The sequence below is a fragment of the Podarcis erhardii genome (genome assembly GCF_964252035.2).
Source record: "Podarcis erhardii genome assembly, chromosome: 10".
NCBI lineage: Eukaryota > Metazoa > Chordata > Lepidosauria > Squamata > Lacertidae > Podarcis > Podarcis erhardii.
This window is the reverse complement of record NC_138500.1, coordinates 33365294-33382182: the sequence shown is the minus strand read 5'-3', so window position 1 is coordinate 33382182 and position 16889 is coordinate 33365294. Positions and strand designations below refer to the sequence as shown.

General features: G+C 37.1%; 1 protein-coding gene across 5 annotated transcripts in view; it reads left to right on the top strand.

Moving 5' to 3' along the window:
• Positions 1–16889, top strand: part of ATF7IP (activating transcription factor 7 interacting protein) — a 71650-nt gene that overhangs the window by 12681 nt on the left and 42080 nt on the right. The window contains exon 1 of one of the 5 annotated variants that reach the window (XM_081879291.1): positions 1767–2094. The exons of 3 other annotated variants lie outside the window; for them this stretch is intronic. In XM_081879291.1, coding sequence (XP_081735417.1) covers positions 2078–2094 — 17 coding nt within the window. In that variant the 5' untranslated portion in view covers positions 1767–2077. Of the gene's footprint in view, positions 1–1766; positions 2095–9519; positions 9544–16889 lie in introns of those variants that run through there. One more of the 5 variants, XM_081879296.1, reaches the window with a different exon arrangement.

Below are 16889 nucleotides of genomic sequence, written 5' to 3'. Positions count from 1 at the left end.
ATGCTCATCACGTGAGTGCCTTTTCCAGGTTTTGGTGATGTGCAAGCAAGCAGGGTGCATCAGCACTGTATTCTCACAAACATATATAACCAGGTACAGTGGTACCTTGGGTTACATACGCTTCAGGTTACAGACTCCGCTAACCCAGAAATAGTACCTCAGGTTAAGAACTTTGCTTCAGGATGAGAACAGAAATTGTGCTCCGGTAGTGCTGCGGCAGCAGGAGGCCCCATTAGCTAAAGTGGTGTTTCAGGTTAAGAACGGAACGAATTAAGTACTTAACCCGAGGTACCACTGTATTGAAGTCCCCCCCACCCTTTTCTCCCTTCCCATAAAACTGTTTGGGCAAAGAACTTGGGAATCTAGTGTAATAGCTATCTGTAAATTTCCCCATTACAAGCTCATAAACAAATTTGGGCAAAGCCTCTGACTCAATGTTTGCTGTTTCTTTCAATAAAGAAAACCTCCCTGTCCATGGAAATAAAGCTTGGGAGGGGGTTAAAAGAAAAACTGGAAAGCATTCAGATATGCTCCTCCCCCTGGTAGAATCTGAAGTGGTACAGTCAGCAAAACATTGCACATTACAATAGATGCTTGAATCTGCTTGAAGTCAGGATCAGATGATCTCATTGACTTTCATGAATTTTACATAGGATGCCAAGAAAATTGTCAGCAAATCACAGAACGTACCTGTAGAACAATGATTTGAACAATCAATGATTCTTTCAGTAAGCCTCTCTAAAAACAACAAGGACCCATGTTTTTGCACCATAGTAGTCGTGGAAAGTGTAGTTTATCTATAATGTTTATATAGTGAAGACAGATATAATCTGTAATTTGATTGCTGTATTTGAGAGGTGGTGTAGCCTAGTAATAACGAATGTGAGCTGGCAGCCAGGAAGTCTCTAGTTCAAATGTTAACCACAACCACAAACTTGCTATGCCACTTCAGGCAAACCATTAGATCTCTGCCTCGGACTATCATGTTCAAACAGGGATGATAGCAAGAATTTCTACAATGATGTATGTGAGGTGCAACACTCTAAAACACTATCTACATTATTCTGACATTCATAATCATGGAGTATGATAAGGAGGTAGCTATTGCTAACTTCTGTAAGTTAGTTAAATTTCTTGTTTTTAACCCTTCATGCATAGGATAGGAAAATACAATAAAAATATTATACATGCAAAAAGAAAGGAAAAATATATTATACTTGGTCACTGAAATCATGCTGAAATAACTATCTAGAGTGAACAACAAGCCTACAAATTATGATTCTACTATTATGACATGAGGTATATTTAATCTCTGTTCTATTCTATGTGTATTCTGTCCTTTTTGGCTGAAAGGGCAAATGTTACTGCAAATACATAATCTGTCTCACATATATGCTTCTGTTAAAGCATTTTTGCACCTCTGCATACTATCCTGTTAGACAGAAGTCTATTGTAGGTCTTTAAACCAGAACATATTTAAGGAAGGAATTGAGTTCATTGGTGTTTGAAAAACCTAATTACCTATTCCCTTGCACGACTTTTGAAACATGCTTCTGTAATGTTTATAGTGTGAATGATTTGAGTAGGGTTTCTAATGCTTTAAGAAAAGAGAGAACTGAAATCTGGCTCCTGAGTAGCATTCCCTGCCTGCCAGTAATATTTGGCTTCATTCCTGTTGTCAATAATATGTGACATGGACTTGCAGCTGCTTGGATTCAGATCAGGATTGGAGTGTTATATCCTGATCTACCGACTGGTTCAGAGAGGCACTCTTTGTGCCTTGCGAGTTTTTTCTGTTTGTAGCACTTGTGCTCCAAGATACTGCAGTATCTCTGCAGCATGTGCACTAATAGCCACTGTGTGTGTGTGTACTACTGTGTAAGGAGGGAGGTGCTTTGTGATAAGTGTTTTACACACTGCTGCGTTGTTACTGGCTGCTGTTGAATGCACACAGTGCAGCCATCTTAGTCGCACTTTCAGTGTAGCTGAAACAGTGCAGTCTCAAAATGGCTGACGAAATGTTCTCTGGAGCTGTTTAGCCTGCCTGTATGCTAATGAGCATATCTGGTGAAGTCACATGTTACAGATTCTGAGGTAAGAAACAATTCTGGATTTTGCTTTTCTATAAATAGCTCAGGATGTGTGTGTAGACAAGTGTGAGACCAAAAGCCCCAATTATTGGCAAAGTGGGTATTTTTAAAGTTTTCAGCTGTTGGTGAAGGTAAGTTTTACACGCGTGTTTCACAAGGACTATGGAAGTGCTTGCTGGGGTCAAAGGTCACTGTTCTTAAAAGGCGCTGTAATTTGGTGTTGCCACCATTTTGAGGAGTCAGAGTCAGCTGATTTTTTTTAAAAAAGAAAATAGTGGATCTTTACTAGCTTTGTATTCAACTTTGTATACAGGATGAAGCAGTAGCGCAGTCACCAACATTTTTTTTTTTAAATCTTAAATTCTTGAGATGCTTAGATTATTGTAATTTTGGAAGAATATAGAACCCCATTGTATTTCTAAATAATTACTTAACTACTTTATGCATTTATCCAGTGTGGTGTTATCAGAAATAATAATTTTAGAATTTACTGTATTGCAAGAAATAATAGAAATAAAATTTAACTTCTAGACCTTGACGCTGTTCCATTTTAGATATGAGCTAATTTAAAACACAAAAATTATGGCATATATTTTTATTTAAATATATTAAGTGTACCGTGAAGATTTTCACTGGCCCAAAGAATGAGGTAAGTGACAGCACATGCTTACAAAGGTAGCATTTAGGTTTCCAGCTTGAAGACTATTTTCCAAAACATGGGCTTTAGGGGCAGAAGCTGAATATTGCTCCTGAACTCAGGACCCATAATGTTGCGCATTATGTCCTCCGTAAGTGAAGTCTACATAAGAACAGTTCAACATTACATAGACTTCTTAATTTTTTAAACGGTACACCACAATTAATAGGGAAAATGTCAGGTATCTTTCTAAAACGGAGTTCCCAACATGGTCACACTGTTTTGTAATTTGGAAACAATTCAGATCTCGGTGGACCTAATTCTTAATGGTTGGAGTAATGGGGGAAACTTGCTCGCGGTCTTGACTCTGCTTGCTGACAGAAGCACCATGGTGGTGACAGTGGGGGGCAGTGTCTCCCCTTTTTCTTTCTTATGACCGTTCTGGGGAGGAGCTGATGGGTTTGCGTTCCTTGCCACCTCAGAGGTTCAGGGGAAACAAACCATATCTTCTCTACTTACCCTATCAAAATTTATGATCCTTCGTTCTCAGTAGGTATCATTTCTTACATGGAGAATTAACTTGTAGAATTATGGATCTCAAGTAATATAGTGGGCAGTTTCCCCCTGAACTAAATGCGTGTCCTTTGTAACTGCAAAATGGGCATATCGCAATATGAGAATGCGATATGTGAGTTGGACCCATATTTGACATACTACTACTACTACTACTACTACTACTACTAATAATAATAATTAAATGAAAATAATTTATTATTTATACCACGCCCATTTGGCTGGGTTTCCCCAGCCACTCTGGGCGGCTCTCTTGTGGCAAATTTGATAATTGTAATAAAACTGAAACAGTAAAAATACTACTGAAAACAAATTCTTTTAGATTTCACTAAAGTTTACGTAAATAGTTTAAGTACATTGAATGGAATGTGGTTTTGTTTACTGTGGTACCTTTTATGTAGAACCAATTTTCAGTATTTATTCATTAAGTTTAGTGTTCATACTTTACCTGTATGCCAGTTGAATTTCTTTGTTAAATATTGCAAATAATTAAAATTATATGTTGGAAGGTCTCTTGTAAAATTAGCTAGATTTATTTGTTAGCTGTTAAATCTGGAACTTTTTGTAATATCTCAGCTAGTGGAAACAAGGAGAATAATTATCAGGGAGCAGACCAAAATGGTTTTGCTTGGCTGTATCTTTATGCCACTGTTTTTTCCTGTTGACTCTCAGTACTGTGCCAGTTGACTGAGGACAATGCATAGGTACGATAAAAAAAATTCCTAGAGTTTCCATTTGCTGTCTTATGCATTGGTAGGCTATTTTAATTATATTCAAGAAATACTAGCTTAGTAATTAATGTGACCCACAGGCTAGAGGTTCCTCATGCCTAATTGGATTCAATTATTACCCTGTGGGATAAGTAAATTTCAGGTATGTTTCATATTTTTGTGTGAGATGCAGCTGAGGCTAAGTGTTTTGATTGCTGTTGATTTCAGCAGGACTCTACCATTTGAATTAATAGGATTCAACTGCACTTAACTTTATAATGGGTGTAAAATAATTAGCTTAGGCACCACTTTGCCTAAATCTCTCTAATGTAGTTATCTTATTCATATTCTATATATTTATGCCACATTTGTGATGTTCTATCATATTATTATTTATTGTTTGTAAGCCGCTTTGAAATTCATTTGAATGAAAAGTGGTACAGTATAGAAATATAATCAGATCAGATTAAATCATCTCCAAATATATTGACTGCAGGGCCATTGGCTTCTCAGAATCTTCTCGCTTGCACACTATCTTCAAGAGTTTTATGTCATAAATATACACTTTCAGGGAAGACCAGCATAACAATTACAGTGTTAAGGAGAGCGCAGATAGTGAAACAATTCTATATTTATGATGTTTCACAACCAGATTGATGGCTGTTTGTGTCTCTAGTACTTAACTGACTTTATAAAGAGGCACTTAAAGTGACAGTCATGAAATGTTTTTATTTGAAATATTAGTTTGTCTTCAGGTTAAATGCAGCCTGTTGAGAGTGTTTGTAAAAGTCTGATTCTGGGGTTTGCATTATTTCCCATTTTTCCTGAGATTTAAAAATATTGTCAGCATCAGCACTGCAAGATGATTTGCCCTTTATGCAGAATGAAAACCATTTCCGCTGTCATGATCCCTTAATGAGATGGCGTTGACTTTCAAAAGCTGTGTTTGCGCTTGGAACTGCTTAGGAATTTTGATTGGTCTGATATTCACAAACAAACATAATAGTTACCATCTTAATAGTTATAGACTTGTTCAAAATCTATATGGATTATTCAAGAAGGTGCTGGCAAGAAACTGCATGGGAGACTGATCTTGCAAAATCCACATAGGTTTTTCATTTATTGCTTCATAATATTCATTCTCCTCTCCCTTGTAGAATCTGAGGGGTAAAATTCTGCTGGAAATTAAAGCAAATAAATTTAATTAGGTTTGTCTCCAAACTGATCATTTCATTAACACTAAAAATAGTACTGCCAAAATGTTACATGACTCCTGGGTTCCAAAAAATCATTATTGGATTACCCTTTTAAAACTAGGTTGAATAAAACATGATTTGTTTTTAAAGGGTTATATTATGTGTCCCTTTTAAAATAAACATCATTTTAAGAACTTTAAAATACATTCACATATTTTAATGGCATCAATGCAACCAAAATCAAATATACACTCATCTCATAAAACTGAATCAATGACCCTCCATCAAGTACATTGTTTTGATGCTTTTCTAGAAAAAACAATGAGCCAGAGGAAAATTATAGGTCATGTGTTGTGTTTATTGTGCAAATTTGGATTCTTAAAGTGTAAACTGAGTGTGGACCTCTTTGCTTTTCATTTCATAGACAAAGGTTTGCCTAGTTATTACCACCCTTTGTTTCTGGAAAGTTCTGAGCATTTTAAGTGTTCAAGCAAGTGATACTGCCATTACAGATTGCTGCTTAATGCCTGTTGTATTTTCCATTTAGTTTCTGGTTCCTTGCTAGTCTGGCATGAAGTCTTTCTCAAGAAAAATATTTGATAAAACACTGCTGAAATGCAGATACTTTTCAGACAGAATTATTATTAGAAACTATTATTAAACTAAAGTATTGAAAGGAAGAAATGGACAAAATAGCAAGAAAACTAGTAATATAAGTGTCTACTTGGACCGATGTCTTTCTTCATTGCTTATCTAAAATTGGATTAGTAAGCAAAGCCACAGATATTTACAAAGTCTTTCTTCAGGCATTTCACAGTGAGTTCTGCCTAGAACTATTCAGGACAGTATTCCATATGGTGGGCATCAGGTAAAATCCAGAAGAGAGAGACTTGCAAGCTGGGCCAATTATGAACGACAACATTTACCAGAGCTATAAAATTATGCTAGGCAATAAGCTTATCATTATTTAAATGAACAAAATTGCATAATAAATCAAATGTGAGAAAGTTGATAAACATTTTAGAAATCCTTTGAGAAATAATGAAAATTATTTCTAATGACCAAATTCCATTATTTACTGGTAAATTCAGTCAATCATTTTATTTGCAGGCCGCCTTTCCAAAGTTAAAGCCACACTCAAGTCATCTTGCATTATATAAAAAACTACATAACTACAAACATAACATCAAAAAGTACTCAACCAAATTAAACAATTTCTATGTAAATAATAAGATCCAAAATAAAGATACCAAAAAACCACCATCAACAACAGCTCCCTCTTAAAAAATGCCCCAGCCGAAGATTCAACACCAAGAAGGGCTCGGGAAACCCAGCCAGATGGGTGGGGTATAAATAATACTATTACTACTACTGCTGCTGCTACATCTACTACTACTACGATGACGACGATGACCATACAGAATTATTAAGTAATTTCTTTTTCAGATTTTGGGATGAGTTCATTTTTCAAAATTCACTTTGACTGCATTGTTGAATTCTTTTATTCCAGCAAAACCTTTCTTCTAAAGAAAAGGTTTAGAGGAAGTTATTGGCTACTTGAGTTAATTTACCCTGCCACATTGATAATGATTTATTTACAGATCCCTTGATATTGTTATTGTTTCTTGTGTTTAAGTGCTACCCTTCCTTTCTGTAGGAGCCTGGGACAGTGTGCAAAAGCATTAAACTATGGGCATCACAAAACATTAGTTAAAGCATCTAAAAACTTTATTTATTACATTTGTCAGTCACTTTATACAGAAGGCAAGTCTCAAAACAATTTAATAAGATAAAATACAATAAATAAAAGCAATTAAAAATCATAAAATTTAAAACAATGAACAGTGCAAAAACGTATAAAATGTGTTCACCCGGCAATATATTAATAAGCACAAGTCCTATCCATCTAACTAAAAGATGAGCAGTCAGAGGCAACTTAATTACCAATTCCCTGGGTGAACAAAAAGTTATTAGCTTGGTGCTAACGATGGTGGCAAGTACAGGCAACAACCGATTTGGGTGTATCTGAATGACACGCAATCATGCATGCATGTATGGCCCATTATGTAATAGACAGTGGATATTTACCCCTCTAGACTTGAAGTACAAATCTCTTAATGACAATGAGGGCTCACAAAGTTCTGTCAATCCCCATACTTTATAATTTATAATTATAATAGAATTTAGAAGTACTTGAAAATCTGAAGATGTCAAGGATTTCACCAGTACAAAATGAAGCCGATAACAACACCAGACCAAAAAGAATATCACTGGGCAAGCCCATATAATGTGCCTCAACTAGGCATTCTCAGTATTACACCTCCAACATCTGTATCAGAACAGTGCCTTCCTATGCAAATGAGATGGAGCCCAATGTACTTGAAATCTTGATGGGGGGCCTGGATCTTGCTCAGTTGCAAGTCTAAGGAAACATGCCATATAGATTCACAAGTAATATACCATTGTTTAGGCTGTGTGATACCTTCTAATCCCCTATTCCACACATCTCTGAGTTGTTACAAAGTTCTGTTAAGCATTTACACACAGCGGTTTAACTTTTTGAAAGGATCCTGTAATTCTGTCCAACAGATTAAGTGCTCAAAAGAGATGGGCCACATATATAGGTACTAGAAACTGCTGTAACTGTAGATCTGAACTTGGCAGTAATTGATATTTAAATCATAAATAGGTTCAGATTGATAATTTTTGTCATTTCCTATCAGCTGATTAATATATCCCATATTCAATCCATTTCCCCCACAAAGAGTTTATAAAGTGGATTAGAATTTTATACCTCTCTGCTGAATTACCAGTAAGAAAAAAAACAGAGTTCTTTTAAGGGTGGCCCTCCAGATGTTGTACTTCAGCTCTTGTAATCTCTGACCATTAGCCATTATCAAAGGGATTAATGAAACCCAGGCTTCTGGTCAGTTTGCAGCCCTCCCCCCCTTACTTGGTATGTCACAAAGATGCCCTAGCCTATTACAGGAAATATTCAGTGTTTAAATGATAACACACCACCCAGTATACATCTTTATAAAATTGATCCAAAGATCTCGACTTTTCACAAACCACAATGGTGTTTTAGTGAGGTAACTTGTTTCAAAAAGTTGTGACCATTGGAATTCTCAAGAGTTTTGAAAATGAAAAGGACCCACTAACTGAAATAAATATGGCTTACATTTCATCAACATTACACCCTTGATAAAGTTGTATTTTAATACACTTCTAGAAACGTAGCCTACACAATTCAAACTGACTGGAAAAGAGATACATACTATGTTGTTAGTCATATGGAGTATAAAGGGAGAGAAAAGTAAGAACATATATTTTCCAGTAAGCTAAATTGTCTTGTTTTGTGAAGTATACATAACTTCAAACTATGTTTTGCAATAGATCATATTTGGAATTTTCTGAGGCTAGAGGCAACTGATATTTATTACAGAATTTTATGTGAATATTTAGGAATCAAAGATGAGCGATAAATCCATGCATTTTCAAGTTGAACTGTTTAATGTGTTAAACACTAACTTATTAGATATGTGAAAGTATTGAGTAAATCTCATTCTTATTTGAGCATTTTGTCAACAAACTGTTAAATGGCATGTTCAGAACCAGTCATTGGACATGGAGGACAGGGGATGTTTTACCTTGCAATATCCTGCAGCAGTTGTTTTACAAAACGAAGGCCCTTTTATGTACAGCTATAACTGCACTCTGGCTTGGCTTTGGGTTATGTCATGGATTCTGCCTTGTCTAATGCCCAAACTTGTTTCCTGCACTGAAGAATTGTAGTAGATAATAGTATATTGTTTAAGGATATGTTAGTTTTATTAAGAGTAATAAATCCAGAAGCAAGACTTGCATCCAGACACTGATTTTTCTCTATATGGTTTAATGTACTGCTTTCTGTTGAGTTCTGATATGCATTTTTTTCTGCTTCTGCATGGCATAAGGGAGGTATCGCACTGCACACGCTTCTGGGCAGGCAACTGCTAGCACTGCAGCAAGCAGTACAAATAGGCTCATTCTGAAGACTTTCCATTGCAGCTGGCATTTGCAGACTATGTGCTTTATAAGAGCTAATGCAATTCCTCGAGGAGCATTTATTGTGTAAATAAAAATCTCAGCATGTGCTATTCCACAGATGTGGGTGACTAAAGGAAAGGTCACACAGTAGTCAGGTTTTAGTTAAAGTGCAGTATGTTTTGCTTGTGTGAAGACAAATAAGGTTTGTTCTCAAGATGGCCGACCTAGAAGTGTTCTTCTACTGTTTTGATATGTAAGCTGCTGAGCTGAGGAGGAAGTTCTCTTGATGTATGTCAAGCTGCCTCCAGGTAAGACAACCAGTTCCTTCATAACATTTTCACAGGCCCTGGCAAGATCTTACTGCAAACTTACTACATTTAAAAAGAAAAAAATCATGAATTTTAAAAGCTGTATGCTCTGCTGTGTTGTAGGAGAATACGTGTGGGCTTTTGGGATTGTTTGTGAGAGTCACAGATTATTGTGGAACTGATGGTTCTAAAATAAGATGTCTGAGCAAGTTAGTGGTTCTGTCATAAAAGGGGGTTTGTTTCAATCCACATTGTTATCAGTGTAAGTCCATTTGGCGGGAAATTGTAGTTTCCTTCAATATAAATAATAGTAAATATTGGAGTTGTTGTGTATATTTAAGAAAAATGCTAAAAGAGACTGCAATGGTATGGTATCTGAATTGACATACAGGCATGGGTGATAAAATATGGACTACCTTTTGATCCTACCCTCCCTCTCAAAAAGCTTATGTTCAGCCTTTAGCTTCTCAGGAAAATTCTGAGATTCACAGATTATCCTGATGTTTCTAGCCCTCAGGAGTGCATGGAGAAGTGCTGGAAATTTAACATCAAAATATTTTTTTAAAAAAATCAGTAGCCCAAGTTGATTATTATCTCTGTCAAAGTTTTTTCAAGGGTTTAGTTACTGTTTTCACACTTGAGAGTAGCAGTCCCCCCCACCCCTGCATTTTAAAAAGCAACCAAATGTTAGTTGAAGAATAACAAGTGTAAAAGGTAAATTACTTATGGCAATATACCTGTTATAGGTTGTGGCCCTTCGTGCAAATTGGTCATCTTAACTGCAGCAGCAATACTCCTTTGTGGGCTGCTCAGTTGAAAGCTTATTACTATGAGCAATTATTAGTTTATTTTAGAATCTAATTTTAGTTTACTTTTCAACACTGATACATTTGTGAGTTCTCTGATGAGCCTTTTTTGTACAATAGTTTTTGTATCATAAAAAAGATGTTGTGGTAGCAAAAAGAAGCTAAAGTTAAGTATTGCAAACAGTTTTGGTGACCCAGAGCTAAGCTATCTGATGAACACGGTTGGTTCCATCTCTGCCCTGAACATTTCAGTCCCTGGTTGTGTTGGTCTGGGCAGGATTCTCTGTCATCATTCTTTCTTAAGATTGTAAATTGCATCATCAAAAAAGATGGGTAAATCATATTGATTTGTTTTAAAATGGAAATAATCTTGGTTTTGTTTCAGAATGTTGTTCGTTTCTGCAAACTTGTAATTCCATCCATTTAATGGGCAAAAAAATGATTCTTTGCTGCCTGAGCCAGTTGTGAGGATGTTCCTTCAGTATTGCCTATTATCCTGCCATCATAATCTGTTCATGCTATGCAGCAGTCAAGCTTTGAGAGTATATTCTTTTCTTCTGTACATCTGCACATCAGAACCACTCATTTTGTAGGCAGATTTATTGCTAGGTTAAACCTTTCCTTCTGCCTGAGCTAAATATGATTGTGTATTCTTATGGAAGTAAATATTGGCTCTAAATGATACAAGCACCAGGCAAAAAAAATCAAGGAAAGTGGTGAATTAAAGCATGTGAGCAATATTATTTGAAATAGTGGAACAGGAGAAAACCCTTGTACTTTTTTTTTTTTTTTGCAAATTAAGAGGCTCTGGTCTTTCTTGAAAATTCAGTGAATGGAAAGTTTGTATGAAGCTGCCTTAAGATGAATGGCTCATTTATCCCAGTACTGTCTAGTAGTCTATGGTCCCTCAATCTAGTGCTCACCAGATACTTTAAACTAAAATTTACATCATCCCCTGTCTGCATTGACAGTGGTAAGAGATTATGGAAGTTGATGTCCAAAACATCTGGAAGACATTAGGTTGAAAAAACTGGAAACTTGTGATTGGCAGCTCTTCAGGGTCTTGGGCAGAGAGAAAGCCATTCCCAGACCTGCTACTGGAGTTATTTTAAGTGGAGTCGCCATGGATTTTTGCATACAACACATAAATTCTACCAATCAGCATGGCCTCTTTCCAAACTCTATTATTATTATTTGTTCTTCTGCTTATTTTAGTTCGGTACTAAAACTGTAAAAGTAATGTACAGTGCCTTTTGTCAGGGCCAAAACAGTTACAGAAGCCACCTTAACATATAAATCATAATATCCTGTGTCTGATTTTGTTACCAGTGCCACTACCGCTGCAACAAATAGTTCAAGCTTACTACAATTAAAAAGATAAAAACAATGGGATCCTAAAAGTATGCTTTTCACTTAGCCTACTTTTAACGATAGCTTGGATCCAAAAGTGGTGGTGGGCAAGCAGATAGTGACTTCCTGATTTACCCTTTCTACTGTAACCGCTCCATGTCACATCACATATTCTTTTCCAGAGAGACCCTGAGCCATCAGAAGTGTCTTATTGAGGCACATGGGAGTAAAAACACACACAAAAAACTGTTTTTTAAGTGAAATTCTGCTCATGGAAGCTGGGATTCAAGCTGTTACCACCAATTACCGGAAGAAGCATTTGTACAAACTCCCCTGCTTCCACCAATTTCTGAAACATATGAATGATTCTCCTCAGTTTGACAGATCTCAGGCTTTCCACTATCCAAACGCTCATTACAGGTGACTACCCACTTGGGGGCTGTGTTCTGGGGGCCCTGCACACATAAGTGAAATTGCATAAAGTGTATACGTAATCATGTGTCAGTAGGGCACACATAAATGCAGGGACGTTGGTATTGCAACATTCCCTGTCTGCAGCTAATCTCACTCCTCACCTGCTCACCAGTGAAGTTGATGGTAGTGTCATGTTGACTTTGAATTCCAGTTAAAACTCTTAATGTTTCACCACAAGGTCAGCATTTCCATTGTTTGTGCAGATACACAAACAGTAAATCCATGTTTTAAAAGAAAGCTACTGTGCATATTGTTTCATGTACGCAAACTTCATGAGTATTTTGAGAGCTTGGTGTAAAACACGAGCAAATAATTAATTAATTAAGCAGTTATCTAAGAAAGTACAAGAATGTTCATATCCAAGAAATGTGTAATTAAAAAGTACCCTCATACTGGCAAATCTAGTGATCTGCCTCTGCCTCTGCCTTTACCCTGGTGGCGGGCTGCCTCTTTCTCCTGGTTGGTTAGGATTCAGTGCTGTTCATACCTCAAACATGAGGGCACCTCAGAAAGAGCAGCAGGGAGTTCAGGATTCCCCAGCAGATCTCCAGACTGCTAATGATCTTGGAGAGCCATTGGATTGAGATATCCCAACCCCAAGACTGGAGGAGTGAAGTGAAGATAAGCTACTGAAGATAAGCTGAAGATAAGCTTCAGGCTGCACAGAAAAAGCATTTCGGTTCCTGAAGTTCATTCTACTTGTGCAGGTAAAAATATAACTGATGTAATTCTTCAGAATGTGGTATTAGTGTGTGAAAACAGTCAAGATCCAATGGTCATAGCTGCCAACTTACAGATTTGAAAATAAGGGACCAGCAGCCTCAAAAATAAGGGATCAGCAGCCAAAATAAGGGATTTTCTGGGCACAGGTATGTTCAACTTCTGAGCCCCTCCAAGCCAAAGGCAGAAAGCCCCGCCAGCAGCCAAACGAAGCCTCAAGCGGTGGTTCCCACAACGCAGCAACCCGGTAGAGGGGATGCAGCAAGGAAAACCACCGTCACCTCTCCTCTGGGAAGCGCTGAGCAAAGGCGAGTCCCCAGGCAACCCGGCCGATTTGATCAGCACAAGGCACGCAAGCTCCACCCCCCCAGTCGTTCTTAGACTCCTTATTGGGTGAGCAACGCAGCCAAGCAACACAGTTGGAGCCTCCCTCCTCCCTGGCCGGCAGGCAGGGAGGGAGAGGAGCTGCTTCCTTTGAAACCTGGGAAATTTAAGGGACAGCAGCGGGACACGGGGCTGGGATAAGGGAGTTTCCCGCCAAATAAGGGATGGTTGACAGCTATGCCAATGGTCCCCAGGCATGCGCCTCCAGATGGTGATTTGTGAAAACTGTGCACATTTGTGAAAACTGTGCACAAAAGGTTGCTGTTCATGCATGATATATATGCTGATCTGCCTATGCTATTTAGAGAGCATTAGGGGTTAATCTTTGGTGAAGAGTATGCCCCTCTATTTGTATAACTTTGCATATAGAGGCAGGAAGGCTTGAGTTGTGCTCTGCTCCTGGTTTCATACTGTTACAGTGCTTCGTACTGATTCTATTTTTAGCCTTGTTGCCAGGCAGATCTTCTGTGCTTCCTGCTGTTTCCCAGCCTCTGGTATTCATGGGCTTTTACAAACTGATCTTCAGGAGCCAACCAGCATGACTATGCAAATCTTCAGTCCAGTCGTCTGACATCAGATGAGTCAAGTTTACTTGCTCGGCTTGCTGATAAGATAACAACATGGCTTCAGGGGGCTCGTTATTAGAGTATATTATTTACACATGCAAAACATACTATACTTTTTAATGTAGGCAAGTAAGAAACCAGGGAGAAAAGCTAACTCAGTATTGTAACTAGGCTTTAATTTGTCACGCTGCCTGAACTTGTAGTCCTGCCTACTTCCCACATTTATGACTTTGGTGGGAGGTTGGCAGTGACCTCAGTGTTTGACTGTGCATGCGCAAACAGATGCATTTCATTTCCTTGAGGAAAGGAAATCTCCTAAGAAAAAAGAAGTATGCAAGTAAGATGTTTCTGAGAAATCAATTGGCTACACCTTGGGCAAGGTTTTCAAATTGCCTTTTTCGATCATGAACATTAAAGTCTCTACACACTAGAATATTTAAATTATCGTTACTGTGTGGTTCTTTATAAATACTAGTTTCTTAATGTTGAATCTCCATGTTTTTTGCACATCCTTTCTCTTCTGTTTTCCCATGAAATTTTATTAGTGACCTCAAAGGGCTACTAAAGATAACACCAGACTACTGTGAGTTTAAATATTCAGTACCAAAATATAAAGGTCACACTTGCATCAACTCAGTTTATAGGACATGAATGGAAGAAATCAGTAAAAGATGTACGAGTACATAATAGTTGGTTTTCCCTTTTGGCACATTACCATCTTTTGGTAATGTTAAGTATTGCATAACTTTAAGTATCACTTAAGTAAATATTAACTTGCTTCTTTAAAATGAGTATATATCTTCATTAGGAACTGAAAACCTACCAGAGAGTTGTTTTCATATTAAAAGCCATGTATTACCATTCCTCTTTTAGCTCTAGGAGCTGATGTCTGCATGTTTGTGTGAAAATAATTAGTTTTGCACATGCTATTTTGTGGTATTTTACTTTAGAGGCAGTGTTCCATTTTCCGTTTCAGCCTGATAAAGCTGTTGCTTCTGATGAAGTAAGAAGTACAGTGGTACCTTGGTTTTTGAATGTCTCGGAAATTGAATGTGCCACACGGCTTCTGTATTGAGTTTTCCAGAAGTAAATGCTTTGGTTTGCGAATGTTTTGGAAGTAGAATGGTCTTCCGGAACAGATTACGTTCAAAAACCGAGGTACCACTGTAGTAGTGTGTTGTATAGAATGTAGACTAACTTGCATATGGGTAACTGCTAGGGGAGACAACTGTTGTCTGAAAACACCTGTAGATTTGAGAATTTCAAAACTTTGGTATTGAATTTTGAGGTAAAATGAAGTGTAAATGGTTTGCTTGTCCTCTGGACTTCTTTTTCTTTTGTTTTTCTGTTTAATGAAATGTTCTCATGTCTCCTTCACTGAAGGGGAATGTGCAGGTTGCACGTCTGAGTTATACAAAACATACGTAAGTTCAACTCTGGGCTAGGCTACTTGTTTCTCACCATTTTTAAAACAATTGCAGTGAAAACCTCCAGTTCCATATTTTCCTGTATATTTTTGTAAGCAACCATTTTTAAGCCTTATGCTTAAAATGTCAGTTAAATGTGGTGGTTAATCTTCAGACTCCTTTAACAAAAACATTTGAAAAGATTATGCATTTAAAGTTTTCTAATTATTCAGCAGTTATTGTCTGAAAATAAGAAATTATCTAAATGTTCAGTAGTAACATCTTTTTCTTGTTGCTGGGCAGATATGAGAGTGCATACTCCTGATTGGTAGTTGAGTATCTGCTTCCTCAAGCCAATCGGATAAGGTAAAATTATACGGGGGGGGGGGGGAGAGAACTCGGTAACAATGAAGCAAGCTGCCGATTTATTTTCCCTGTGTGAAGATCACACAAACTTGAGTGTGGCTACAGCTGGCTCCCTCTTGGGTATGTTTCAGAAATTACAAGGTCTCAAAGAACAAGGGGGAGGAGGAGTGCTATTACTATTATTACTATTATTTATTTTTTTCCTCGTTAATGTTCTTTTGGAATGCTGAATATTGTGTAAAGGAGAAAATAGTTTTCTGTGTACAATAGCTTAAACAGCCCAATCTTAATTAAATGCTTAGGAGGTAGAAATAAGATACATAAGCGCTAACTTGCAATTAGACATAATTCCTCTTTGTTGGCGATATGCATGCTTTTCTTTTTCAGAGAGATATACTTAATTTTTATTTAATGTAGTAGAGAACATTTGTGGCATGTAAATTTATATTTGTTCTTTTTTTGTAAATTTATACATAATTTTAATAGCTCAAATCAAGCTTATTAAATATATATATATATATATATATATATATATATATATTGCATTTTTTGATGAAAAACTAATGTATTTACAGAATGTGATGAAATTAAATATGAAAATGAAAATTAATCTAGAACACTGATTCTTCCATATGACACTCAACACGCTCCCAGATCTTCTTTCTGTGGTATGCATAAAGTTGAATTTTAATAGGTAATTTGGAAATGTTCCAGACAGATTCTAGAAAAGGAACATTTTGTTCGGTACTCTGTTTTTGCAAGGCTGGAATCTACGACCCTTTATCTAGAACTAGATACACTGGCCAATGACTGTCCTTAAGTTCTTTGCAGACATTACTACATGCAAGTCAGTTTTGCTTGTCTAGATTATATGGAGTAATAAGTTGCAGGGTTACCATGAATGGTACTTGATTATATAATTTTATTCTTGTAGAGATTCTATTAGTGCTTTGGACAAACACTATGCTTTTGCGAATGCAATGGCTGTGCTGTTCTAGAGTACTTATATTATGTAGAGAACCACTGTATGCAGTCATTTTGTATTCTAGCTTATGTTGCTGCCTTTTGAGAATCCTTTTACAGTCTCCCCCCCTGTTGCCAGGCAAAACCCAAAATACTAGCAGCTGATTGGCTAACCTTTTCAGCTACTCAAGAGCTGCTCACATGAGTTTACGATTATGGGCTAATCCACAGCAGCTATGCTAATACTTTCTTTGTTGCCATGCAGCAGTGATCTCACTTAAGGGAAAAACATGGGGGAGGGGAGGGGAGGG